This window comes from Oryctolagus cuniculus, chromosome 18 (genome assembly GCF_964237555.1).
Source record: "Oryctolagus cuniculus chromosome 18, mOryCun1.1, whole genome shotgun sequence".
NCBI lineage: Eukaryota > Metazoa > Chordata > Mammalia > Lagomorpha > Leporidae > Oryctolagus > Oryctolagus cuniculus.
Genome location: NC_091449.1, coordinates 62804300 through 62831755, shown reverse-complemented (window position 1 = coordinate 62831755; position 27456 = coordinate 62804300). Strand labels below are relative to the sequence as shown.

General features: G+C 51.8%; 1 protein-coding gene across 1 annotated transcript in view; it reads left to right on the top strand.

Moving 5' to 3' along the window:
• Positions 1-27456, top strand: part of CDYL2 (chromodomain Y like 2) — a 207617-nt gene that overhangs the window by 173648 nt on the left and 6513 nt on the right. Inside the window, exons 4-6 of the mRNA XM_051847320.2 lie at positions 13404-13576; positions 21234-21444; positions 24421-24564. Coding sequence (XP_051703280.1) covers positions 13404-13576; positions 21234-21444; positions 24421-24564 — 528 coding nt within the window. The remainder of the gene's footprint in view (positions 1-13403; positions 13577-21233; positions 21445-24420; positions 24565-27456) is intronic.

Here is a 27456-nt window from a genome sequence, read left to right as displayed (position 1 = left end):
CTAAGATCACTTAACCATTGACCTTGAGATAAAGACATTGTCCTGTCTCATCTGGATGAGACTGTGTTGACACAGAAGCCTTAAGAATAGAAGAGGGAGGTATCATCGTCATCGTCAGAGAGACATGAAGTGAGGAAGACTCAGCCGGCCACTGCTTGCCGTTGAAGGTGGTGGAAGGGGCCGTGGGCCGAGGCAGGTGGGTGACAACTGGAAACTGCTAAAGGCAAGAAATGGATTGTGCCTTAGAAGCTACAGGAGCCGGCGCCTCGGCTCACTAGGCTAATCCTCTGCCTTGCGGCGCCGGCAATCCAGGTTCTAGTCCCGGTCGGGGCGCCGGATTCTGTCCCGGTTGCCCCTCTTCCAGGACAGCTCTCTGCTGTGGTCTGGGAGTTCAGTGGAAGATGGCCCAGGTCCTTGGGCCCTGCACCCCATGGGAGACCAGGAGAAGCACCTGGCTCCTGCCATCGGATCAGCACGGTGCGCCGGCCGCAGCGCACCGGCTGTGGCGGCCATTGGAGGGTGAACCAACGGCAAAGGAAGACCTTTCTCTCTGTCTCTCTCTCTCACTGTCCACTCTGCCTGTCAAAAAAAAAAAAAAAAAAAAAAACACTCCAGGAACGCAGCCTCGCTGAGACCTTGATTTTAGCCAAGTGCAGCAAGCATCAGAATGCTCACCTTAAACTGCAAGTGCAAGTTGGCGTTGCTTTACGCTGCTAGGATTTGGTGATTGTTACTGCACCTGTCGTCTGTGGGTGTTGTCTTTCCCAGCTTCTCTGTGAGCTCCTGATATACACTGCTACAGCACCTTTTTTAAATCTTTGTGTAACCTCTCATTCCAAGTTTCCCTCTCTCGTTTCTCTGTTCCAGATCCGGGGCAGTGGATTCAGATCTGCCATTTCACTTATTCTCCCTCCAGCTGCATCTAATCTGATGAGAATCTCAGCAGATGTCTGTGACTTTGCTTTTTTGTTGTTTATTTTACATCCCTCAATCTATTTTTTCCCATTTTCTTCTTTCTTGTTATGTTTCCTTTCCTCTGATTGATTATCCTAAACATCGTTATGTTGTGCTCTCTCTTAGCTCCTTCTGTTACATAAAGTGGTTATGTAATCCTTAGCCTTATTGAGAACACTGCTTTGTATTTACTGAATTGTTTTGTTATTTTTGACTGGAAATTCATCTTCATGCAGATCTTTGTCATGTATCATTCTCACGCAGCTCAGGTCACAGTTTTTTTCCAAAATATGTTTACATTAATTTCTATCAGGTACCTCAAGGATATCACTAGCACATGACCAATTTCCATGTTAATTTTTTTGAGATTTTTTTCCTTTATTTATTTGAAAGGCAGAGTTACAGAGAGAGAAGGGGAGAGACAGAGATCTTCCATCCACTGGTTCACTCCCCAGATGGCTGTAAGAGCGAGGGCTGGGCCAGGCTGAGGTCAGGAGCCAGGAGCTTCTTCTGGGTCTCCCATGTGAGTGCAGGGACCCAAGCACTTGGGCCATCTTTTGCTGCTTTTCCAGGTGCTTGATCAGGAAGCTTTATTGGAAGTGGAGCATCCAGGACTCAGATTGGCACCCATGTGGGATGCCTGCGTCGCAGGCAGCTGCTTAACCCACTGTGCTACAATACCGGCCCCATGTTAATTATTTTTAAAAATTTTTATTTAATAAATATAAATTTCGAAAGTACAGCTTTTGGATTATAGCGGCATTTCCTCCCATAACCTCCCTCCCACTTGCAACCATCCCATCTCCCACTCCTTCTCCCATCCCATTCTTCATTAAGATTAATTTTCAATTATCTTTATATACAGAAGACCAACTTAATATATACTAAGTAAAGATTTAACAGTTTGCACCCACACAGATACACAAAGTTTAAAGTACTGTTTGAGTACAACATATTAAGGACAGAGATCCTACATGGGGAGTAAGTGCACAGTGACTTCTGTTGTTTATTTAACAATTAACACTCCTATTTATGACGTCAGTAATTACCCAAGGCTTTTGTCATGAGCTGCCAAGGCTATGGAAGTCTCTTGAGTTCACAAACTCTGACCTTATTTAGACAAGGCCATAATCAAAGTGGAAGTTCTCTCCTCCCTTCAGAGAAAGGTACCTCCTTCTTTGATGGCCTGTTCTTTCCGCTGGGATCTCACTCACAGAGATCTTTCATTTAGGTCATTTTTTTGCCACAGTTTCTTGGCTTTCCATGCCTGAGAAACTCTCATGGGCTTCTTAGCCAAATCTGAATGCCTTAAGGATTGATTCTGAGGCCAGAGTGCTGTTTAGGGCATCTGCCATTCTATGAGTCTGCCGTGTATCCCACTTCCCATGTTGGATTGTTCTCTCCTTTTTAATTCTATCAGTTAGTATTAGTAGACACTAGTCTTGTTTATGTGATCCCTTTGACACTTAATCCTATCTTTATGATCAATTATGAGCTGAAACTTCTCAATTTGATGTAATCCCATTTGTTAATTCTGGCTTTGACTGCCTGTGCCTCTGTGGTCTTTTCCAAGAAGTCTTTGCCTGTGCCTAAATCTTGCAGGATTTCTCCAGTGTTCTCTAATAATTTGATGGTGTTGGGTCATAGGTTTAGATCTTTAATCCATGTTGAGTGGATTTTTGTGTAAAGTGTAAGGTGGGGGTCTTGCTTCATGCTTCTGCATGTGGAAATCCAGTTTTCCCAGCACCATTTGTTGAATAGACTGTCCTTGCTCCAAGAATTGGTTTTAGATCCTTGATCAAATATAATTTGGCTGTAGATGTTTGGATTTATTTCCGGTGTTTCTATTCTATTCCATTGGTCTATCCATCTGTTTCTGTACCAGTACTATGCTGTTTTGATTATAACTGCCCTGTAGTACATCTTGAATTCTGGTATTGTGATGCCTCCAGCTTTGTTTTTGTTGTACAAGATAGCTTTAGCTATTCGAGGTCTCCTATGCCTTTATATAAATTTCAGCATCATTTTTTCTAGATCTGAGAAGAATGTCTTTGGTATTTTAATTGGTATCACATTGAATCTATATATTGCTTTTGGGAGAATGGACATTTTAATGATATTGATTCTTCTAATCCATGAGCATGGAAGATTTTTCCATTTTTTGGTATCCTCTTCTATTTCTTTCTTTAAGGTTTTGTAATTCTCATCGTAGAGATCTTTAACGTCCTTGGTTAAGTTTATTCCAAGGTATTTGATTGTTTTTGTGGCTGTTGTGAATGGGATTGATCTTAAAAGTTCTTTTCAGCTGTGGTATTGTCTGTGTAAACAAAGGCTGTTGATTTTTGTGCATTGATTTATATCCTGCTACTTTGCCAAACTCTTCTGTGAGTTCCAATAGTCTCTCAGTAGAGTTCTTTGGATCCTCTAAGTAAAGAATCATATCATCTGCAAAGAGGGATAGTTTGACTTCTTCCTTCCCATTTTGTTTCCCTTTAATTTCTTTTTCTTGCTTAATAGCTCTGGCTAGAACTTCCAGAACTATGTTAAATAGCAGTGGTGAGAGTGGGCATCCCTGTCTGGTACCAGATCTCAGTGGAAATGCTTCCAACTTTTCCCCATTCAATAGGATGTTGGCCGTGGGTTTTTAATAAATTGCCATGATTGTGTTGAGGAATGTTCCTTCCAAACGCAGTTTGCTTAGAGTTTTCATCATGAACCGGTGTTGTATTTTATCAAATGCTTTCTCGGCATCTATTGTGATAATCATATGGTTTTTTTTCTGCAGTCTGTTAATGTGGTGTATCACATTGATTGTTTTGCGTACATTAAACCATCCCTGCATACCAGGGATAAATCCCACTTGGTCTGGGTGGATGATCTTTCTGATGTGTTGTTGCATTCTATTGGTGAGAATTTTATTGAGGATTTTTGCATCTATGTTCATCAGGGATATTGGTCTGTAATTTTCTTTCAATGCTGCATCTTTTTCCAGCTTAGGAATTAAGGTGATGCTGGCTTCATAGAAAGAATTTGGGAGGACTCCCTCTTTTTCGATTGTTCTGAATAGTTTGAGAAGAATTGGAGTCAGTTCTTCTTTAAATGTCTGGTAGAATTCAGCAGTGAATCCATCTGGTCCTGGGCTTTTCTTTGTTGGGAGGGCCTTTATTACTGTTTCAATTTCTGTCTCAGTTATGGGTCTGTTTAGGTTTTCGATGTCTTCCTGGTTCAATTTAGGTAGGTTGCATGTGTCGAGGAATCTATCCATTTCTGATAGGTTTCCCTGTTTGCTGGCATACAAGTCCTTGTAGTAATTTCTGATGATTCTTTTTATTTCTGTGGTGTCTGTTGTTACATTTCCTTTTTCATCTCTGATTTTATTGATTTGGGTCTTTTCTTTTTTTAGTTAGTTGGGCCAATGGGGTGTCAATTTTGTTTATTTTTTCAAAAAACCAGCTCCTCGTTTGGCTGATTTTTTTGTAATGTTTTTTGGATTCAATCCTGTTGATTTCTTCTCTGATTTTAATTATTTCTCTTCTCCTACTAGATTTGGGTCTGGTTTACTGTAGGTTTTCTAGATCCTTGAGGTGAATTGAAAGTTCATCTATTTGGTGCCTTTCCAATTTCTTGATGTAGGCACCTACTGATATAAACTTTCCTCTTAACACTGCTTTTGCTGCGTCCCATAAGTTTTGGTACGTTGTGCTGTTATCCTCATTTACTTCCAGAAAGTTTTTGATTTTTCTTTTAATTTCTTCTATGACCCAGTGTTAATTCAGGAGCATGTTGTTCAATCTCCATGTGTTTGCGTATGCTGTAGGGATTCCTGAGTTGCTAATTTCCAACTTCATTCCTTTATGGTCTGAGAAGCTGCATGGTATGATTCTAATTCTTTTGAATTTGCTGAGACTTGCTTTATGGCCTAGTATGTGGTCAATCCTAGAGAAGGTTCCATGTACTGCTGAGAAGAATGTAGATCTCAATTTCGTGAGAGAAATTTTCTTTCGCGTCATGTATGGATTTCATTAGTTTGTACATTTGCTTCTGATCCCTTGTAAGTAATCCTATGATCAGTTTTTTGAATTCCATCTCTGGCATTTCTTTAACCTCCTCATCTTCTCAATCTAGTATTGAGGTGTTGTGTTCTTTGGGGGGTGTCATGCTGTCTTCCTTATTCTTGTTCCTTGAATCAGTGTGTTTGTTATTCTGCATTTGTGGAGATACTCATCAATTTCTTCTTTATTTTTTATTTTATTTTATTTTTTGCTGTGGTGGCTTTTATCTTCAGGCTATTCTGAGTGGATTAGTGGAGTGTCTGCTTTCAGGGAATACCTAGAGGCGTGTGGTGGGTGTGGCCAGGGAGCTCTGTTCAGTGCTCCAGTGTGAAGGGCGTGTCTGAGGTGACAAACCCAGAATTGGCATGGTAAATCTCCTTTACTTATTTATTTTTTAATCAGAGGGGAGGTTTGTTCTTGTCTGTTGGTGTAGACTCAGCTAAGCTCCTCTCCTTGGAGGAGACCAGTGCCTGGGCTCAAGCCCCCATCAATATATTATTTGTGTACTCTGCCACAAGGACCACACGAAGGATCTGTTCAGTCCTCAGTGTAAGCTCAGGTTCCCCAGCAATGTCCCTCGCCAGGTACCCAGGGAGCCCTGGTCATGTGGAACCTCCCACAGTGACTGCCCGAAGTCCTAGCCATACCCCACGTCCTCCCATGCATCCTCAGTGTTTTCACAGTCCGGGCACACAAGCCTCCCACAGTCACAAGCACCCAGCCCCCTGTCTGTTCTCCCCACCAGACTCAGGAGTCTCCACTTGGCTGGTTGCTGGGCGTGGACACGGGCTGGCACAGCTGGTACGTATGTCCAAAATGGCACCTGCTCTCTGTCAGCTTGTTACAGGATGCCTTTGCAGGGTGACTGGGGAGAGGGAAAACGTGCCCCCCTTGTTTTTTTCTCCTCTAGTTTGGCAGGCGCCCTATCCCCCACAGGCTCCAAGCCTGGTTCCCTCTAGGCTTCTCCTGCAGCTTCTTTGCCAGTGGCTTGGGCTGCCATGGTCTGGTCTCATCTCACTCTGCAGCAGTGGTGTGGAGGCTCTCGGCTGCTGGGTTCCTGAGTTGTGCACGTCCATGCCCTCCACATAGGTCACGTCCACACCCTCCACATACGTCTGCTCTTTCCTCCAATCTGCGTAGGGTGTCCTCTGCCGTTTTCTCCCTAACTCTTCCCTGAGATTTTATTGATTTGGGTCTTTTCTTTTTTAGTTAGTTGGGCTGGTGGTGGGTCAATTTTGTTTATTTTTTCAAAAAAGCCAGCTATTTGCTTTGCTGATCTTCTGTGAGTTTTTTATTAAATTCTGTTGATTTCTTCTCTAATTTTAATTATTTCTCTTCTACTAGTTTTGGGTTTGTTTGCTGCAGTTTTTCTAGATCCTTGAGATGCACTGATAGCTCATTTATTTGGTGTCTTTCCAATTTCTTGATGTAGTCACCTATTGCTATAAACTTTTCCTCTTAACACTGTTTTGCTGTATCTCATAAGTTTTGATATGTTGTGGTGTTGTCTTCATTTGCTTCCTGAAAGTTTTTGATTTCTCTTTTGATTTCTTCTATGACCCACTGTTCATTCAGGACCATTTTGTTTAGTGTCTGTGTTTGCATATGCTCTAGAGATTCCTGAGTTACTAATTTCCATCTTCATTCCTTTATGGTCTGAGAAGATGCATGGTATGATTTCAATTTTTGATTCTTTTGAATTTGCTGAGACTTGCTTTATGGCCTACCATATGGTCAATCCTAGTAAGTTCCATGCATTGCTAAGAAGAATATGTATTCTTCAAGTGTGGGATGAAAAGTTCTGTAGATATCTATTAGATCCATTTGGTCTATTCTACTGATTAAATCTGTTTCCTTGTAGATTTTCTGTCTGGTTGATCTGTCCATTGCTGAAAGTGGAGTATTGAAGTCCCCCTATACTATTGTATTGGGGGCTAAGTCTCCCTTTAAGTTCCTTAGCATATCTTTTAAATAGCTCTGTAATTAGGTGCATATACATTTATAATAGTTACATCTTCCTGTTGAATTGAACCCTTAATCATTATATAGTGCCCCTCCTTGTCTCTCTTAACAGTTTTTGTACTAAAGTTTATTTTGCCTGATATTAAGATTGCTATGCCAGCTCTTTTTTGGTTTCTGTTGGCATGGAATATCTTTTCCAACCTTTCACTTTCAGTCTGTATGGATCTTTGTTGGAAAGATGTGTTTCTTGTAAGCAGCAAATAGATGGGTTTTGTTTTTTAATCCGTTCAGCCAGTCTGTTGTCTTTTAACTGGAGAGTGAGGCCATTTACATTCAATGTGACTATTGATAAGTAGTGACTTTGCCCTGCCATTTTCCCAAAGATATTTCTAATATATACTTTGAACTTCCTGTGATCTTTTACTGAGAGATTTTATTCCTTTACCTTCTTTTGTATTGATGGCTGTGTTTCTGTGTTTTTGTGTGTAACACATCTTTAAGCATCTTTTGCAGGGCTAGATGAGTGGTGACAAATTCTTTCAATTTCTGTTTGCTATGAAAGGTCTTTATTTCACCTTCATTCAGAAATGAGAGCTTTGCAGAATATAATATTCTGGGGTGGCAGTTTTTTTCTCTTAGTACTTGGGCTATATCTTGCCTTTTCCTCCTAGCCTGTAGGGTTTCTGATGAGAAGTCTGCTGTGAGTCTAATTGGAGATCCTCTGAGAGTAATCTGACGTTTCTCTCTTGCACATTTTAGGATCTTTTCTTTATGTTTCACTGTGGTAAGTTTAATTACCACGTGTCGTGGTGAGGATCTCTTTTGGTCATGTTTATTGGGAGTTCTATGTGCCTCCTGTACTTGGATGTCTCTTTCTTTTTCCAAACCCAGGAAGTTTTCTGCTATTATCTCACTAAAAAGCCCTTCTAATCCTTTTTCTCCATGCCTTCAGGAACTCCTAGAACCTGAATTTTGGGTTTTTAAATAGAATCCTGTAGATTCCCAACAATGTTTCTTAGATTTCTGATTTCGTCTTCTCATCTTTGATTTGACTACATACTTTCCTGTGCTCTGTCTTCTAAGTCCGACATTCTCTCTTCTGCCTGATTCTGTTTTTAAGGCCCTCAATTGTGTTTTTTATTTGTTCTATTGAATTCTTCATTTCATTTTGATTTCAGTATCTTAATTTCATCTTCTATTAAATTCCTCATTTCCTTTTGATTCCTTCTTAAGATTTCATTTTCATGAGAGAGATTTTCTTTCATGTCCTTCATGGATTTCAGTAGTTCATGCATTTCTTTTTTACTACTTCTAAATATTCTTATCATAAATTTTTTGAGTTCCATTTCTTGCATTTCTTCTATCTCATCGTCTTCATAATCTTGTATTGAAGTGTCATGTTCTTTTGGGAGTGTCATGTTTTCTTCCTTGTTCTTGTTTCCTCAGTTGTTGTGTTTGCTGTTTGGCATTTGTGGAGATACTCGTTGGTTTCTTCTTTTTTATTTTCTACAGTGGCAGCTTTTCTTGTTGTACTATGACTCTATAGATAAGTGGACTGTTTGCTTTTGGTGAATCGCTAGAGGCTTGTGGTGGGTGTGGCCAGAGAGCTCTGTTCAGTTCTTCAGGGTTAAGGGTTTGCCAAAGGCAACACATCCAGGTTTGGCATGGCAAATCTCTCTCTCTCTCTCTGTCTCTCTCTCTCTTTTTTAATTGGAACTGAAGTAATTCCACTCAGCTAAGCTCTTCTCCTTGATGGTGATTAGTGCCTGAGCACTAGCCCCAGTGGGTATAATATTCGTCTGCTCTGTCCCAAGGACCACACAAAGGATCTGTGCAGTCCTCAGAGTAAGCTCAGATTCCCCTGCAGTGTCTCTCACTGGGTAGCCAGGGCTGCCCGAGCTCGTGGTGTCTCCCACTGAGACTACTCACACCCCACCACACCGTGAGTTCTCCCACACACCCTCAGTTTTTTTTTTTTTTCCCACAGTCCCAGTTCATAAGCTCCACACATTCACGAGGTCTTAGTCTCCTGTTATTACTCCCCACCAGAATCAGGGGTTTCTGCTGGGCTGATTTCTGGAAGCAGCCCCGAGCTAACGCAGCTGTTACATATATCCAAAATGGTGTCTGCTCTGTCGGCTCAAACACCTTTACAAGGTGATTGGAGAGAGAGAATCATGTCTGCACCTTCCCTTTTATTTTTTTTCTCTCCTCTACTTGGGCTGGTGCACTTTGCCTCATGGGGCTTCAAGCATCGTTCCCTCTAGGCTCTTCCTGCCACTTTTCCGCCAGTGTCTCAGGCTACTGCGGTTCATCTCACCTCCCTTTGCAGCGCTGGTGTGGAGGCTCTTGGCAGCTGGGGTCCCCAGCCGTGTGCACCCATGCCCTCCACTTAGATCCACCGTGTCCCTCTAATTCCAGAAGAGTTTCCTCTGCCATTTTTTCCCTAACTCTAACCTGAGACTACACTGTCTCTGCCTTTATTAAATCACCTTCTCCTGGACTATCAGTAAGCTCCCTCCCTCTTCTACCATCTTGGAACCCTCCATGTTAATTATTATTATTTTTTTGACAGGCAGAGTGGACAGTGAGAGAGAGAGAGACAGACAGAGAGAAAGGTCTTCCTTTGCCATTGGTTCACCCTCCAATGGCCACCGCAGCCAGCACGCTGCGGCTGGTGCACCGCGCTGATCCGATGGCAGGAGCCAGGTACTTATCCTGGTCTCCCATGGGGTGCAGGGCCCAAGCACTTGGGCCATCCTCTACTGCACTCCCTGGCCACAGCAGAGAGCTGGCCTGGAAGAGGGGCAACCGGGACAGAATCCGGTGCCCCAACCGGGACTAGAACCTGGTGTGCCGGCGCCGCAAGGCGGAGGATTAGCCTAGTGAGCCGCGGCGCCGGCCCATGTTAATTATTTTTAACTTGAGGATTCCTCCCCTGCATGCGTATGGTAACTTGGAGCTTCAAATCCACAGAGAGGGCAGGCTTGGCAGCCTAATTTCCCATGATTCTAAGTGGTTACTCGAACAGGTTGTTCTGATGTGGCGTCCACAGCAGGTAGCAGAGGGGCTGTGCTGGTAGCTGCTGGAGCTGGAATCTAAAAAAGACTTCCTGGTCGACAGATTCTGTGTCTTGCAGCCCGGCCACACCGTGGAGTCATAGTGAGTTCCTAGGCTCCTAAGAGGAACTGCAGAGGCCAGATGGACAGTGTCTGCTTCAGGAGTGTGACTGGGAGAGTCAGAGGGGGAAGTGCTGCATTGCCCGGACTCGGAGGCTCTCGATGATGCGTTGACCTTTGCACTCAGTGTGTGTGGTGAGAGCGCAGCTTCAGATGCCTGCTCATCATAAGATCCACAGTGCAGGGGCTGGCGCCGTTGCTCACTTGTTTAATCCTCCACCTGTGGCACCCGCATCCCATATGGGCGCCTGGTTCTAATCTGTTGCTCCCCCATTCGTGGAGGAACGACACAGGACCCTGCACTGTTCTTTTGTCTGCTCGGCCCTTCCCGGGTTTGCTGCTGGTTCTTCCCGGGTTGGCTACCGACCCTTCCACCTCCGTGGAAGGGCGGCTCCCCCTAGCCACTTTCCCCACTTCCGCGGGGGAGCGGCACACCGCCGGCCGGCTCTCTCGGGGGCTGTACAGGTGTTCCTTCAGATAGATGTTCCCAGTGCATGTTGTCTCTCTCCTCCTTTATAGTCCTCTTCCACCAATCCCAACTCTGCTACCCACACGCCGAGTACACTGCTCTCCTCCAATCAGGAGCAGGGTCAGCTCCTGCAGGTTACTGGTCGAACTGGAGGCAGCTGTGTAAAAGCTGTTTACTCCTCTCCCAGCGCCATATTGTGGGAGAGCAGATGCATAGAATAAGTCTTAATTCGAGTAACTTAGTCTAGTCTGAGTTGCTCCCCACACTAGTCCCGGTTGCTCCTCTTCCAGTCCGGCTCTCTGCTGTGGCCTAGAGGGGCAGTGGAGGATGGCCCAAGTGCTTGGGCCCTGCACCTGCATGGGAGACCAGGAGGAAGCACCTGGCTTCTGGCTTCGGATCGGCACAGTGCTGGCTGTGGAGGCCATTTGGGGGGTGAACCAATGGAAGAAAGACCTTTTTCTCTGTCTCTCTCTCTCGCTGTCTATAGCGCTACCTGTCACACACACACACACACACACACACACACACACACACAAAGACCCACAGTGCAGGCAGGCAGAAGGGACTCCATTGCCTGTGGCCTGCTCAGCTCATTTCCTGCTGCTCCCTTGGCCACGTTCCATGAAGGGTTTGGAGGGAAGGCTCAGGAACTTCAAGAGGTAGTGACCTCCCGAGTGCAGAGCCCAGGGCTACCACCCACCTGCAGACACGCAGACTCACTGTGCCTGGGTGTCTTTGTTAGCAAAACAGGACTTGGGCAGCAGCGATTCCCTCGTAAGGCCAGACAGATGTGTATTTTGAAGAAGTGCCTCACCAACCCTGAGGTGCATGGGTCACCTGGGCGTTCTGTGACAATGCAGAACCTCAGTGAAGCCCAAGACTGCGTTTCTGTCCAGCTCCCAGTGACGCACGGCTGCTGGTCTGAGGAACGCCCTTTGAGTCAGCAAGGTTTTAAAGTGCCTGGGGCACAGCCTGAGTCTGTAAGCAGTCCATGGGTCATCGTGTGAGAGGTGACGTCTTCTAGGGACGTCAGGCAGGCATCGGGCCAGGCACTTCACACGCATCTCGCTCTGTGGTCAGCAGAACCTGTGCAGCAGCTCTGAGGTTTGCAGACAGAGGCAGTGGTGTACCAGCATGACCCAGAGCAGTGTAGGAACCTGCAGCCCAGGGGTCAGGGGTGACTCCCACTCACCTCATGAATACTGCAAAGGACCATCTCACTGGGACGCTCTGAGCCGGCCCATCTGTTATCCTCGGCTGCACCACTTACTGGTTGTGTTGCCTTGAAAAACCTCACCTTTCTGTCTTAGCCTCAGTTTCTCCTTGTATGGAACAGAGTTGATGATATGCCCACCCCGCAGGCATGGGCTCAAGTACTCCCGGCTGAGTGCGCTGTAACGCTCAGGCCAGTCCAACACTGGTTCCTTGGGGGATGGAGGAGAGGGACAGCCATGCTGCATGGCTTTGGAGAGTGTGGGCGCATGCTGCCCCGCCTGCCCCATGGTTTTCTCAGGTGCTTTGCCCATGGTCCTTTCACAGCTTCTAGGTGAGAAAGGAGGCGGGCCCCTTTTCTTCTGAGTTGGGGGAAAGGGCTGCACCAGAGTTACTGTGTAAATAAACCCCCGTTATTGAGTGTCTGCTGTATACCGGGTATGAGTTGGCTCCCAGAAGCTGATGGGGAACAAGAGAAGGTGCCATTCCTGTCCTTAAAATAGTGTCAGGCAGGTGCGAACAAGTGAAGGGCAGGAAGGAAGCAGGTGGCGAAGGTGGATGAAGCATTGAGCATCTGAGGGATGAAGGTAGCTGAGCAGGGGGAGTTCTGGGGGCCCGGCTCTGCATGGGCTGGGTCAGGAAGGACCTTCAGTGTCTGGGAGCCTGGTCCACCCCAAGAGGGTGGGGAGAATGGTGCAGGCAAAGGCAGTCAGGGACCCTGGGCTCGCTTAAGCAAGGCGTTCCCACAAGCTGAGAGGCTGTGAGCAGACACGCTGGGCTGTCCAGGCTGTCGCCCGCCCCTGGCTGCTGTCCCTGCCTACTCTGGAGCTGGCTCCTTTGCGTGCTGGGGAGGCCGTGGCCAGGCAGTGAGGGCGTGCAGTGGCAAAGAGCACAGATCGGTCACTGTGGTGAGTCACACCAGGATCTCCGTCTGCCTCCAGCAGTTCGCAGCTGCATGGCGCTGGACTTGTGTCTTCACCTCCCAGGAATGTGGGCCTGCAGGTGGCCTCAGGTGCCCTTGGTTTTCACTCGTTCACTCCAGCCCTGGAGAGTGGGTGTGACGGTCTAGGAAACTGCGTGTGACACGCATGTCCCAGGCCCCAGGGCCAGCGCACCCCAGAGGGCTCCCTGCCTCCAGCAGGACTTTGAACCCTGGTGTGGCTCTGATGCCACAGCTTGCTTCCCAGGTGCCACCTGCAAGGGTCACCACTGGTTCAGAGGGAGCAAGAGGAGAATTACACGGAGCCTCCTAGAGAGGGCCTGCGCATCTCCCCAGGGCTGTGTGCGAGACTCATCTTTCACGCCTTGTAAGAGGCTCAACGAGCCAGTGTCGGAAGATTTGCAGAGATTTGCCAGGATTGAGCAACCCCCAGCCAGGCTCCCAGACCCGAGCCTCTGTCTGCCGCGGGGACAGTGCCTGGGAGCTTTGCTTGGCGGTATTTCTTTGCTCGGCTTGGACACGTGCTTGTGCACAGGCAGAAGTGGATCTGCGCTGCTCTCCCCTCGGGCACCAGGCCTCAGGCTGGCTTATGGGGCTGACACTCAACCTCCCTGTCCGTGCCTCTCTGCCTGCAGATCATGAAGGAGGTGCGGCGGGCGCTGTGCAACGCGGCCACAGATGACAGCAAGCTGCTGCTACTCAGTGCTGTGGGCAGTGTGTTCTGTAGCGGCCTGGATTACTCCTACCTGATCGGCCGGCTGTCCAGCGACCGGCGGAAGGAGAGCACTCGCATCGCGGAAGCCATCAGGTGAGTTCTGCTCCCGCCCACACGCCTTGGCGTCCTCTCTACCATCGCCAGGTTGAGCAAATAAAAATACAGTGGCGCTCAGCTAAAGTTGAATTCCACACAAGGAATTGCTGTTTTTAGCCTCGGTGTGTGCCATGCAATATTTGGAACATACGTATACTAAAAATTATTGCTTGTGTATCTGAAATTCAAATTTTAATTGGACATCTCTATTTTATGTAGTTCTCCCAAAGTTCAGGATGCTTTCCGCTCCCTAGGTTAGATCCCACTTTCACTCTTGGAATCAAAAAGTGATCCTGATGGGGCCCTCGTCCAGAGCGCCCCTGTGTTCTCCCCACTGCGCCTGCTTTCGCCTGACCGCGGGGGTCTTTGATGTCCAGGTGTTTCTGTGCCCTGCAACTGACACGGCTCAGTGATAGGAGGAGGCTGGAGGGTGCCCCCGGCAGCTGGGCACTTGTAGACCCAGAGGGGCGGGGAGTGTTTATCCCTCGTATCACCCTGGGGGTGAAAGTTGGGGTCCTGGGCTAACACCCAGGTTCCAGTCGTCAGTCTGCCTCTTGGGGTCCAGAGGGTGGTTATTTCCACATTCTTTTTTTTTTTTTTTTTTTTTTTTTAACAGGCAGAGTGGACAGTGAGAAAGAGAGACAAAGAGAAAGGTCTTCCTTTTGCTGTTGGTTCACCCTCCAATGGCTGCCGCGGCCAGTGCACTGCGGCCGGCGCACCGCACTGATCCGAAGGCAGGAGCCAGCTGCTTCTCCTGGTCTCCCATGGGGTGCAGGACCCAAGCACTTGGGCCATCCTCCACTGCACTCCCGGGCCATAGTAGAGAGCTGGCCTGGAAGAGGGGCAACCGGGACAGAATCCGGCGTCCCGACCAGGACTAGAACCCGGTGTGCTGGCGCCCCTAGGCGGAGGATTAGCCTAGTGAGCCGCGGCGCCGGCCATCCCCATTCTTTATAGATTTCTCAAAAGCAAGGGAGCGTGATTTCCAGCCAGGGCTGCTGAGCCAGTTCACAGCTGTCAGTCCACGTCCGCCCGGGGAGGGGGAACCTACTCACCCATGTGCCTTGGGGAGGAAGCAGCCAGCAGTCACAGTTCAGCAGTCCCCAGTGTGCCAGGAGGGAAGGTAGATTGCCCGTGGAGTCGTGGAGCTTCCGGCCCATGTCGGGGTTTCTTGGGGCTTCCAGGGTCACTGCTATGTGGCAACATCAGGTACAGACAGATTCCCACGTGGCTGCAGGTGGCTACAACGCCCGGGTGTGTAGGATTCCAAGTCACTCTTGAGGGAGATGCATCCACAGGTGCCCCTGCGGCAGAGGGCCCACGGAGGAGTCCTGTTGGAGGAGTCATGCCAGAGAGACGGGAACGCCGTTACTAAAGGGGCATTGTGGTTTTAGGCTGCCATGTGTCCTCTGCAGGGGCAGTCCAGCCCTGGATGTATGCGCGGGAGTTTGTTTTCTTTCCATGTGGGCAGGGGAGCGGCAGGTCCCAAAGGCCCGCCACCTCCTCATCCGTGGAGCCACCCGAGCCCACGCCAGGCACCCAAGTGCCCATCCCTGACCTGCAGGGAGACGTGATCATAATCTTCATTTCAGTTTTGGCTTTGGCTGATTTTCCAGAATCCCAGAGAAACGTGTGTGCCCCAGCCCCTTGTTTCCACACCGTGTGGCTCTTTGGTGTACAGACCCTGTGTTGTGGGTTGAATTGTGGCCCTCGGGCAGGTCCACATCCTGAGCTCTGGAGCACACAGATGTGACCTTACTTTGAGAATGGGTCTCTGTGGCTGCCGTGAAGTCCAGAACCCCAAGCTGGGATTCACTGAGCGCCAAACCCCCAAACCTGAAGAGAACGGCCTTTGTAGAGACGAGGAGGCGCTGACTGGGGGGAGGGGAGGGTCTCTGTCCAGGGGCGGAGTGGGTGAGGCTGAGTGAGTGGGTGGGGAACAGCTGGGTCACGGCTCTGGAGCTGGCCGAGGGGCCTGGAGCAGGTTCTCGCTCAGGGACCCCAAAGGACAAGAGCCCTGCCCACAGCTTCGCTTTGGACTTGCGGGATCCAGAGAGAGAAGGAGTCTCTGTTGGTTTAAGCTGCCAGGTCCCTGGCTGTTTAAAGAGACTCAAGCAGTCATGAAGGAAACCATCAGCAGCCCGGAAAGCCCTGTCTGTCCAGGCTTTCCTCTTGGGCAGGGCTCCAGCCGACCTGCATCCTGGCTTCCCGGGGGCTGCTCCTTCTGGTGGGCGACTTTGTGTCCACTGTGGGGGTCCTTCAAGGTCTGTTACGGCTATGGGAAGGGGTGGCTCCGGATCTGCCATGAGTGGGTGACACAAAGGCTCATCCAGCGTGGCGGGGGGTGGGCAGCCCTAGGATGTGGGGCTGGGTCGCAGCAGGGATGGGAGCAGACGGAGCAAGGCCCCCTCTCCACAGAATTCATCTCTATACAGGTAATCATGGACACATCAGCCGTATGAAAGTAGAGTGGAGAGCGTGCCGGGGCCCAAACTGGCCTCCGGGTTTCCCAGCTGAGTGGCCCCAAGCAGAGGTCACATGAGCAGCTGCTGGATGTCAGGGGAAACACAGCCAGTGAGACTCAGACATCTGCCATGCCCGCGGGCAGGGGAGCTTCCCTGTGCAGAGCAGAGGGCGTGGTGCCCAGGGGCTTCTCCCCTAGGCCTCAAAGGGAGCAGAGGGTCACAGGGGACGTTAAAGGAGATGTCCCCTGGGCCGCTGGTTCCCAGCCCCGACAGCACAGATTGGTGAGAGGGAGCATTCCCCAAACCCAGAGGTGGGGCAGCACCCAGAAGATTGTCAGTGAGCTCTTCGGGTGGGGCCGTTGCACTCTTCTGCCTTGAGGTGCCCTGGTGGCTCCCGTGTGCAGCCAGGGTGGGGAACCAGGGCGTTTTCACTCCATGGGTTGAGAGCCCTGAAAGAGGAACAGAAAGATTCCTTACTCTTACACAAGAGGTGCAAGGTGGTTATAGGAGAGGAGCAGGAGGCAGGAGGCCGTGCAAGGTGTCAGGGAAACCGAGAGTCCGAGGGAGGAGGTGGGGGTGTGGACACTGCCGCAGCGGGATGGGTGCCGTGGGCTTAGACAGGCACAGCAGCTCGCCTGTGGGTAAAGAACTCCTGAGAGGCTCACCTGGCTGCACCAGCTTCTGAGCACTGCCCTGGAGCCCACACTCGTGGGCCGGGGGCTCAGTGGGGCTGCAAAGTGTCTCCCAGAGCTTGTTTGCATTTCCAGAGATACACTGTGAGTCAAGGGCACCGTTGTTGAAGTTCAGTCCACGCTGTGAGTGCGGTACAGCCTCCCGCAGAGACTCCCCAGGCATTGCAACAAATCTGTAGTCTGAGAAGCCTCCCGGGAAAGAGCTTTGTGCAAATCCAGCAGGACTGCAACATCTGTGCGACACTGAACCATCCCCCAGCTCCGCATAGCCTGCTGGCACCCTGCAGTCCTCTTGGGACATGCTCTTGGCGGAGCTGGCCGCCAGGATCCTACCGAGCCGCCTGGCTCCAGCACGCCCTGGGCAGGATACTGCCCCCTCCTCATCCTTGCTCAAGGAAAACATGGATGCACGTGACGAGGGCTCCATGTTCACTCTGTGGATGTTTGCTGAATGAGACGTGGGGACAGCTCAGGATTCACGCCCAGAGAGAATGAGACGTGGGGACAGCTCAGGATTCAGGCCCAGAGAGAGGCCGCCCTCCCCTGAACTGCTTGCTGTGTGTGCCATGGCAGCTCCTCAGGGAGGCAGTGTGTGCTCCCTGGTGGTGCAGCCGTAGGTGGCGCATCACTGACCTCTCCAAGTCTGGGAGTTCACCTGGAAAGTGGGAGCCATCAGCCTGATGCACTGGCCTCACTGCTGGTCACTAGGAGCAAGAGTACTGACCCCCCCCCCCCCCCCCAGGAAGCACATGGTCAGCACGTGGGAATGGTGAGAATTCTTGGAGTGACAGCTGCTGTTGCTTCCGGCAGCGAATTCTAGCTCGGTTGACTCTGGCTACAGAGCAGGCCCCAGAATGACTGTCACTGTGTTCCGTCTGCTCACAGCCCCCCATGATTGGTGGCTTGGCTTTGAGCTGTGGCCACGTGAGGGCTCTGGTTCAAGGGAATAATGGGTCACACAGACAAAACCTATCAGTTGTCCCGGGTGAAATCCAGACATCCCCGCAAGTGCTTCTGAGTCCTTCTGGCTAGAGGAATGGATCCCAGGGCACTGAAAATCAAATATATCCCATGGAACACATTTGTCCAGGGGTGGGGGATGGGAGTGGGATCCCGTGTCCACCCTCCTGGCAGATGGCCAGTGCACACCAGCAGCAGCCACCGAGGGCTCCCGTGTGCCAGGACTGCGCTGGTGCCCTGTGTGGAGCATCTCAGTTAACTCCCTTTCAGCAGAGGAAATCCTGGCGCAGGCTTTCCCATCTTAAAGAGAGCATGAGGCCCAGAACCGGCATCCGTCCAAGATCCGCCCACTGGGTTGGACAGCGGAGAGTTGACCCTAGGTCTTGCAGGTTCTGATGTTCCTTCCTTTTTCTGCCAGGTTGGGGCAGCCCAGTAGCGTGGCCGGGCAGAAGCCCCAGAGGGTTGGGGTCACGCAGAGACCTGTGAGGGCCAGAGTGAGTCTGATGGGCTTGAACGCGGGGGAGGAAGGTGCTGAGCGATCTGGTGAGCACAGCCCCACGTCTCTGGCAGGATCAGATAGCTGAGCCGCAGGGTCTGTAATGCAATATCCTGTTTGCTGTTTGGCTCCTGCAGCCACAGGGTCCTTTTGACAGAATCTGCCACAGGACGCGAGAGACAAAGGAGCGGGGTTGGGGGGGGGGGCTTCTCATGGCACTTCTATATCAAAGAAATGAAAAGAGCAGCAGGAAGATGGGGTGGGGGTGGGGGCTCTGCATGGCGGGTCCCTTCGCCCTGCTCAGGGTGCCTGACACCCTTGCTTGGCGCTTAGGTTGGAGACCACAGAGTGAAAGGCCCTGGGAGGTGGTGAGGGCCGCGGTCAGTTCCTGAAGGGTCATCCTGTGAATGACAGAGGCCCACAGGAGGTGCACGCGGTGGGGCTGTGCGATCCACTTGGACCCCATTACTGAAAATGTGCACCAAAGGTGGGGTGACACAGCCTCAGGAGACGTGGAGGGACTTCTGCATCCAGTGGGAGGTCTGACTCAGTGAGTCTCGAAAGTCCTTCTGACCCCTGAGATCCAAGATTCTGGAATGGTGCAAGGTCAAAGTTGGTGCCTGCTGAAAGTCGCCCAAAGTCTGGGGCCCAGTGGTCCTGTAAAGAAGCCCCACGTCCCCTCAGCCCTCAAATTGTACTTTACACAGCCGGTGACGTAACCTGCACCTAAGCACGAGGCTGGGAAGTGAAGCGGGAGCAGCCCTGGAGAGCCAGGCTTCAGACAGACAGGGCGCCAGGATTCCTTCTCTTCTGTGGGCAGCAGTGTCTGAGGTAGCTCCATCATCTTGGCATTGGGACGCGTCGAGTCAGGATCGAAGGTGTGTTTCTTTAGGATGACTTACATAGACCGTAAGGTACCCCTACCCCAGCAGGAGTGGGCTTCTCGCAGTGGATTCCCCTCCCATCATCCGTGATACCCACATCCTTTCCTAAGAGCCGGGGTGGGGGTGGGGGACAGTATCAACCGAGAAGGCCTAAATCAGCTTTGCGGTTGTTCGCGTTAAGAATTAGCTGCTGTAACCAGCGCCGGATGGAGGGGACGGCTCCATTGTGAAAGAAATGGGCCTCTCCTGAAGGGAAACTGGACACAGGTGTTACTCCTGAGCCCATGACTGTGCTCCGGGTGTAACCCAGGGACCTGGACTCCTGGTTGAGATGAAAGGGCTTGCAGGGCTGCGTGCCGGGAGGTTTGTGAGCACCTTGGAGTGGTGCACGTGGTCCCCACTCACTCTGCTGGCCAGCACTTGCTGACTTGGCCACGGCTGGCTGCAGGAGATGCTGGGATACGTGGTCTACCAGTAGGCCGAGGAAGAAGAGGGCCGAGAACCGCTGGCTCGTGCAGGAGCTGGGTAGCCATGGAGACACCGCTGCGGCCTCGCTCTTTCCTGGGGCATCTGTTTATTCAACAGCGGTTGCCGAGCACTGATCCCCATGTCCATGTCGGAGGAAGCCAAGCAGCCCGCCAGGCAGACCTGTGGGTGTCCTCAGGGAGCTGAAGGAGATGAATTCAGAAACAATCAGATAGTGAGTTAGGGTGTGTATCACTTTGTGATAATGGCATTTTCTTAGAACCCAGAGGCCCCTGTGGCTCGCACACAGTGAGCAGGGGCGAGAGTGGTGAGAGAGAATCCTGGCAGACCAAGGCCAAGAGCATTTGCATTTCATTCTGGTGAGTTCTTGGTTGCTCCCAGTCTCCCATCTGAGAATCCTGGCTCTCTCTCCTGCACATCCAGATGAGTATTAAAATTTTATAGATCTTATAGCAACCAGGGGAAAGGCAAACAGTGTCCGAAGTACGCGGAACCAGAGGATAGTGCTGGAAGCTGTGTTCACGGGGAAGGATGCACACTTGCTGCAGCCTTGCTCGGGGCGGAAGGGTAGGGGGAGAATGTGTTGCCCCGTACCACTGCCATGATTTCAGAAGCCACGTGGCCACAAGGAAGCCCAGCATCCTTCGCCGGTTTTATCCAAAGCCACCCGGATACAGATCCCCTTGTTGGCTCTGTAGCACACTCTTGGTGAGCTTCCTGCAGGTAGTTCCCCATGGGGCCATCCCAGGACTGGAGGAAACCCTAAATGGCATCAACCCCAGCCCGTGCCCACCCACCAAAGCTTTAATTCCCTCTCGAGCATTCCCCTGAGTGATCACAGAGCCGACCCTGGACAAGCTCCAGGAACAAGGAATTCACAGCTCCTGAGGCTGCCCATTCCACCTTCAGCTGCTGGTATCAGGATCTTTCTCCCTGTCAGGTGAAGTGTGCCCCCTCCTTTGGTTCTGTGTCTGTTTCTGGGTCAGAACCATAGCCTCAGGTTGTCTTCCGTAGACATATGCAACGTTGTCAGCGTGCAGGGTGTGTGTATAACTCACGGGCCAAGTCATGGCTGGAGAGTGGAAGGAAATGGGAAACAGGAACAGCACTGAAACCATGGCAACCACTGGGACAGGCTGGCACCCCAGGGCGTGCAGCCACCCAGCAGCAGCCCCCTAGAGATCTGGCAGCCAGGGGCCAGAGTTGTGGTGCAGCGGGGTAAGCCACTGCTTGGGTACCTGCTCAAGTCCCACTTCCTATACAGCTCTCTGCCAATGCGCCTGGAGAAGCAGCAGCAGAAGACCCAAGTGATTGGACCTCTGCTACTGATGGGGAGACCCAAATGGATTTCCTGGCTCCTGGCTTCTGCCTGGCTCAGCTCTGGTTGTTGCGGCTTTTGGGGAGTAAACTATCGGGCAGACGATTCTCTCTCTCCTTCTCCTCTCCGCTCCCTCTAAGTTTGCCTTTCAAATAAATCAACAGATAATCTTTATTTAAAAAAATCTGCAGCTTTGTGGTTCCATGTCTGGGCCAGCGAGATTCTTGTCTGGTCCCACACACCTCTGACAACCTGAGGGTAGGTCCCAGTGCCTGGGAGAGTCAGGGATGTCCTGGGGGAGGGGACTCAGCAGGCTGACAGCACCTGCTAAAGAGACCTTCTCTCTCCTCCAGGGACTTCGTGAAGGCCTTCATCCAGTTCAAGAAGCCCATCGTTGTGGCCATCAACGGGCCAGCGCTGGGCCTAGGAGCCTCCATCCTGCCCCTCTGTGACATCGTGTGGGCCAGCGAGAAGGCCTGGTTCCAGACGCCCTATGCCACCATCCGCCTCACGCCCGCAGGCTGCTCCTCCTACACCTTCCCCCAGATACTGGGCGTGGCACTGGTAAGCCCACCATGGCTCTGGAGGCCTCCCTCCCTGTGATGTGAGTGTCTGGGTCCTGTGCTTAGGCTGTTGCTTGATGCAGAAGGGCCGAGAGGGGTCCCGTCAGCCCGGTGCGTCTGTCTGCTTCCTCAGCCTTCCCAGAGGAACTGGGCTGAGGCTGGCCGATCCCTGACCTCCAAGCTGCCTGTGCCTGATAAGTAGCCAGCTCAGAGAGGATGGCGAGGATGTTCATTGATTGCATATGTACTGTGTGCCGGGTGCTCAGACAGGCACTGTGCACACCTTGCCTCCTTCATTCCCAGTAAGGCCCTGTATTAGGGTAAGCCGGGTGCCCAACAGACAACCCACAGTCTCGGGGGTCTGAATACCAAAAATGTCTCTCTCCTACTCTCACCACCATCCAGGGTGGGAGTAGGAGCGCCAAGTTACTAGGACCCCGGGTGACAGGTGCATCCCCAGTGCTGCCCCCAGAGGCAGAGCAGCTGCCTCCCAGGGCCCCGTCGAGCTGCTTCGTCCACTTCATTGCTGCCCCGCAGCTGTCAGGACCCACCCCTTTGTTGGAGTGAGCTCCAGGAAGTTTCTTTTGACTTCTGGGTTCACTGAGAGGGAGCGCCCACCTTTGACGTCCTTCCTGCTTGTCCTGGGGCTGCCATCCCTGCGTCCGGCCAGCCGCCCACCTTAGTTCCCTTTGGAAAGAGCAAAGGGTTTTACGCTTTCTGCTTTTCTTCCTCTTTGTGTTCCCGTCGCCCGTTGTACCTGTCAGAGAGCTGAGTCGTCTCTCAGGTCCTGGTTTCCTTCCAGCAGTGATAAACGAGATCCCTTCTGCTTCCTAAATATTCTCTCGCTCCTGTCTGAAAATGAAGACGGTGAACCCTCGTGGCCCCTGCACCGCAGGCTGGGCTCTGCTGTGAGCACCATCTTGGTGAACCCCACCCCTCTGCTGGGAGCCCAGTGTGGGCTTCATGCCCCCTGGATGGGAGACAGTCTCAGTTAGGGGAGGGGAAGTGACTTGTCTAGCGTCACACGTGGGTGCTGGGACTCTCCAGAGTGGGATACTGGTAAGCTTGGTTGGTCCTCACCCCCTGCTCTCAGCCACCCACCCACTCACCAGCTCCTTTTCTCACCGAGGACTTTGTTCCGTCTTCAGAGAGAACGCAGGAGGGACGCAGTGTCCAGCGGGTGGCCAGGAAGCCCTCCTCTGTGAGCAGAAGCCTGGCCCTGGCCTTACACATGCGAAGGAATAGGTCAAGGGGGACCTGGGTGCAAATCCGCTGGGGCAGATCCAGCCGACTGCCGTTCCTGCACGGGTTCTGGCCCCAGTGACCTCTGGCCTGGGGAAGTCTGGGCTGATTTCAGGCCCCCCTCTTCTAGTCGGCCGGGCAGCAGGTGGGACAGATAGGGCCGTTTGCACTCAGGAACCCCCGGCCGTCTCGGGCTGCGCACACCTCCCCAGTGGCAGGAGGAGCAGGCGGGTGCTGAGCCCGGCCAGCAAACACTTTCCCTTTTGATCTCAGCTGATGTGCTCGGCCCAGAGCCCGCCCAGACTGCACCAGCTCCTCCCCGTCTTTTGAGGTCACAAAAAATGTTCAAACTGTGCAGCTGATCTTGGTCTCCCTCTTGTTTCAATCATTTCTGAAACTCTAAGGATGCTGCACGTGGAGACGCATCCTGCTTGCTGGCCGAGGGCCGCTCGGCTCCTTCTGCGGGGACCGTTCTCTTCCCCCCTGCTTCCCGGGACTGAGGTGCCTCTGAGTGAATGACATGCATTTGTCGTCCAGCCTCACCCATGCGTGCCGTAGATGGATTCCAGACCTAACATGTTTCACTATCCCAGCACAGAGTGTCCTCTGGGTCCCCGTGACCCATGGGTGACAACCAGAGCTAAAGCAGGAGCTTTGCCTAGGACTCGAGGCCCAAGAGTGACATTTCAGCACCCATCCAAGAGGACCCAGCAAGCAGGGCCAGGGGGGGAATGGTAGGGAGAAGCAGATGGATGAGTCGTGCAGGGAAGGCGTCTGCCCTGGGAAGGAGGTGGACTCGATCCCTGGGGAGGAAAGGACCCTGTTCCACGGGCGACCATGATGCCCTGCGTGTCAGCATTCGTCACCTCTTGGACGGGTCGGCTGGTTACTGCCAGGTGCCCTGTCGGTGCCTGGGACCACATCCACGTGTGACCTCTGTGCATTTCAAAGCTAAAGGAAATTCTCTGGGGAGAGGGCTGCAGGGCAGCCCAGGTCACAAGGGCCAAAGAAAGGCTGCCTCCTGCCCGGGCTCACTGGAGTCCCCAGCCCAGGGCCGAGGCACGCCTTGCTGCCTTGGTCTTGTGGTCATCGTGAGGACCCTTGTGGGTGCCCATGATGACAGTGTTCTAACTGGCTTAACATAAGGACAAATAAATGGTTCCCTAACTGAAATGTCCAGGAGAGCATCCCTTGGGAGATGAAGGCCCCGAATTCAAGCAGCTTCCACTCTCTCTGTTTCTGCGTTGCTTGTGAACTTACCTCTGCACAGAGGGAGGATCCTGTGTGGGGAGGGGGTGGCCGTTCGCCTGCAACCAGAGAGGGGAAAAGTTCCTCCCCATTTACCACGTACACCTGGAAGCCACACACAGAGCTTTGTTGTCCAGGCCAGAAATTACCCACTGCAAACCCATCCCCATAGCGTGGCATCGGCACTGGAGTGCACCCAGCCTGCTCGGGGTACCTTCCCCAAGGGTCTGTCGCTGGCAATGGGGAGGAGACGTAGGCAGATGAAGCCACACTAACTATGTGGCACCCCTTGAGCATGGAGTGGCGGATGTGGGCTGTCTGCTCAGAAAGAGGTGCACGGACACATGCAGGTCCCACGGCTGCCACAACCCCAGGCTGCCAGTCCCTCCATGGAGAGCAGGGATGCTCGTGCTTGGCCGGTCCAGGACGCACTAAGGGACGCTGGTGGAGTCCTGGGCCCTGAGCCTGCCCCTCTTTGCTCTTTCAGGCCAACGAGATGCTGTTCTGCGGGCGGAAGCTCACGGCGCAGGAGGCGTGCAGCAGAGGCCTGGTGTCGCAGGTCTTCTGGCCAACCACCTTCAGCCAGGAGGTGATGCTGCGGGTCAAGGAGATGGCGTCCTGCAGTGCCGTGGTGAGTCCTGTGGCTCCATGGGCTTGTCTCTAAACAGGCCCCCCTTGCAGATGGGGCAGCAAGGTTCAGAGAGACCGAGTGACTTGCCAGGCGTCGTGCAGGGAGCCGGTGAAGGGCCCTGTGCAGGGTAACAGATGCTGTTTCTAGGACTGCGAGTCAGAGGGAGGGGCTCAGCGTAATCCTGTATTCTCCATCAGTCCTGTTTGGACCACGCCTCCCAGGAGAAGTTCCCACCCTAGGGGAGGGGACCCTGCTTTAGAGGGAGGTTCTAGGGGCCAGCTTTTTGGCATAATGGGTTAAACCACTGCATGCAATGCTGGCATCCCATTTGGGTGTTGGTTCGAGTCCCAGCTGCTCCTCTTCCAATCTAGCTCCCTACTTATGTACCTGGGAAATCAGCTGAGGATGGCCCAAGTGCTTGGGCCCCTGCATCTATGTGGGAGATAACAGAAGAAGCTCCTGGCTCCTGGCTCGGGCTTGGCCCAGTCCTGGCTATTGTGTCCATCTGGGGAGTGAACCAGAAGATGGAAGATCTCCCCCCCACTTTTTCTGTAACTCTGACTTTTAAATGAATAAAATGCAATAAGAAGAAGGAAGATCTAAACTCACACAGGACAGCCCATATATCCGTGGCTCTCAGAGAACCCAGCAGCATAGGTGATAAGGATCGATAAGGTATGGAAGTGTGCAGAGAGGACCAGAGAGACCGGGCACACTGTCCCGCAACTATGCCAGCCGTCGGGCTTTGGGCACCTTTAACCAGACCATTGGACTCTGGTGATGCATTGAAAAATAGATCAGAAATACGAATGCTGCTTTTCTCTCTGACAGTGTCTCTCTGCACAGCAGAGGGAGGTGAAGGAGAGGCTGCTCCTGGAGCCCCAGGCCAACTCCACAGCCAAGGCAGGCGCTTTGAGAGCAGACACCCTGGGGACTCGGCCTGGGCTTCACAAACGCTGGGCTGGATTTGCGGGGCCCTCGTGCTCTCGCTTCCCTTCTGGAAGCCCTGAATCACGTGATCGGGCATCTGCTGCATGCAAACCCCGCTGCCTGGGTGCACAGCAGGAGGACTAAGGATGATGGGCACCGAGGGCCTCCACAGGCTGCCGCGTACCCGTCCCGGCCTCGCATATTGCTCGTCTCCTTATGTGGATTCCCAGAGTGACCGACTCTCACCTTGCCTGGGACTCTCAGCTGTAGCCCTGAAAATCCTGCATCTCAGCAAACCCCCGTAGTCCTGGGCAAATGGACATGGTCGGGCAGCTGTGGGATTGTCGGCAGAGGTCAGTGGGAGTGAGGGGATGTGGAGTTTCATGGTGGTTCGTGGTCCATTTGCAAGGGGCCGCGTGGGGCAGAGTGACGCGGGAAGGTGGATGACAGATGTGAGGAGTTTTGTGTGTACTCTGGGCAGTGAGAGATCCTCAGGCGACACAGGGGACGGGCAGGCTCTTAGGAAAGGCCAGCTGACAGGAACTTTGCAAGGAAATCAGCTGTTGTGAATTTGGGAGCTTTGGGGAAATTTCCCAAGGATGGGGTCTACTCCAACAGGGCAAAGCCCATGGACTCTGGGGCATGGTGCCCTTAGGAGGGATTCCAGGGAAAGAGGCCGTCAGGGTCTGCCAGCCCACGTTTAGGGGATAAGATCTTACGTAACCCCTTCCAACCTGCTGGTGCTGGGGGCCTCTCCCCTTGCCTGCTTCTGTCTACAGGCACTGTGGGAGGATGTGAGCCTGTGCCTGGAGGTCGGCAGAGGGTGGAGGAGGCCAGCAGGGGGAGGCTCAGAGGCCTCACTTCCAGCCGGGCTCTGCCAGGGGGAGGCAGTTGGATCAGCCGGAGCCAGGGCTCTCTGCTCTGTCCTCCGGGGGGTCGTGGGCGACCTTGGGGTGCTTTACTTCACCAAGCTTTGGGCTCTTCATCTAGCAAGGGGACTATAAATGCTGCCTGCTTGTGGACTTACCAGGGGGCCAGTGAATGCATTCAGGAAAAAGTACTTCTCCGAGGGCCTGTTGGTTGTTGGAGTTCATTGTGGCATTGTTAGTATTGTTACTACATTATTCCTCATGACTGTGGTTATTACTGCTCACTTCAGTGCTTGTTATTACTCACAATGATGCTGAGTACTCCCATTATTACTATCATTATTATTACCTGGTTATTAGAATTATTACTCATTACTGTGTTACTATGGTTGCTATGATTAATTACTATGATTATTATTACTATGATTGGTGTGATTATTACTATTCATTACTACAATTATGATTTTTATGATTGAGTATCACAGTTATTGCTCATTATTGCAATGCTTATGACCATAATTATGACAGAGCCTGACAAAGGGGCACTGCTATTAGGGTGGGCTTTGTGGATTCTTGGGCAGCCATTGGTTTATTCCATTCTTCTCCCGTGTACCCACTGATCCTTAACTTACATGTCATTCTTCCTGACAGATCAGAGAATGAGGTATGGAGAGGCTAAAATAGTGTTCTTCAGGGTTTTTTTCAAGACACCTATTGAAAATGGGACTGTGTTTATATCACCCTTGGGTCAAAGACAAGGCTCTGGTGGTCTGGGATAACATGAACCCCATCTAGCCAGCCAAGGAACTGAGGGCTCAACACCTTGCTATCCTTGGAATTCATAGCAGGGCCAGAAACATGGGACCAGGAAGGCCCGGGCTAACAGATGCAGCCTCCTGACTTTGAATACAGAGAGGTTGACCAGTAGGCCCAGTTGGACTGACCAGTAGGCCCAGTTGGGCTGACCAGTTGGCCCAGTTGGGCTGACCAGTAGGCCCAGTTGGGTACACCAATAGACTGAGTTGGGCTGACCAGTAGGCCGAGTTGGCCTGACCAGTAGACTGAGTTGGGCTGACCAGTAGGCCGAGTTGGC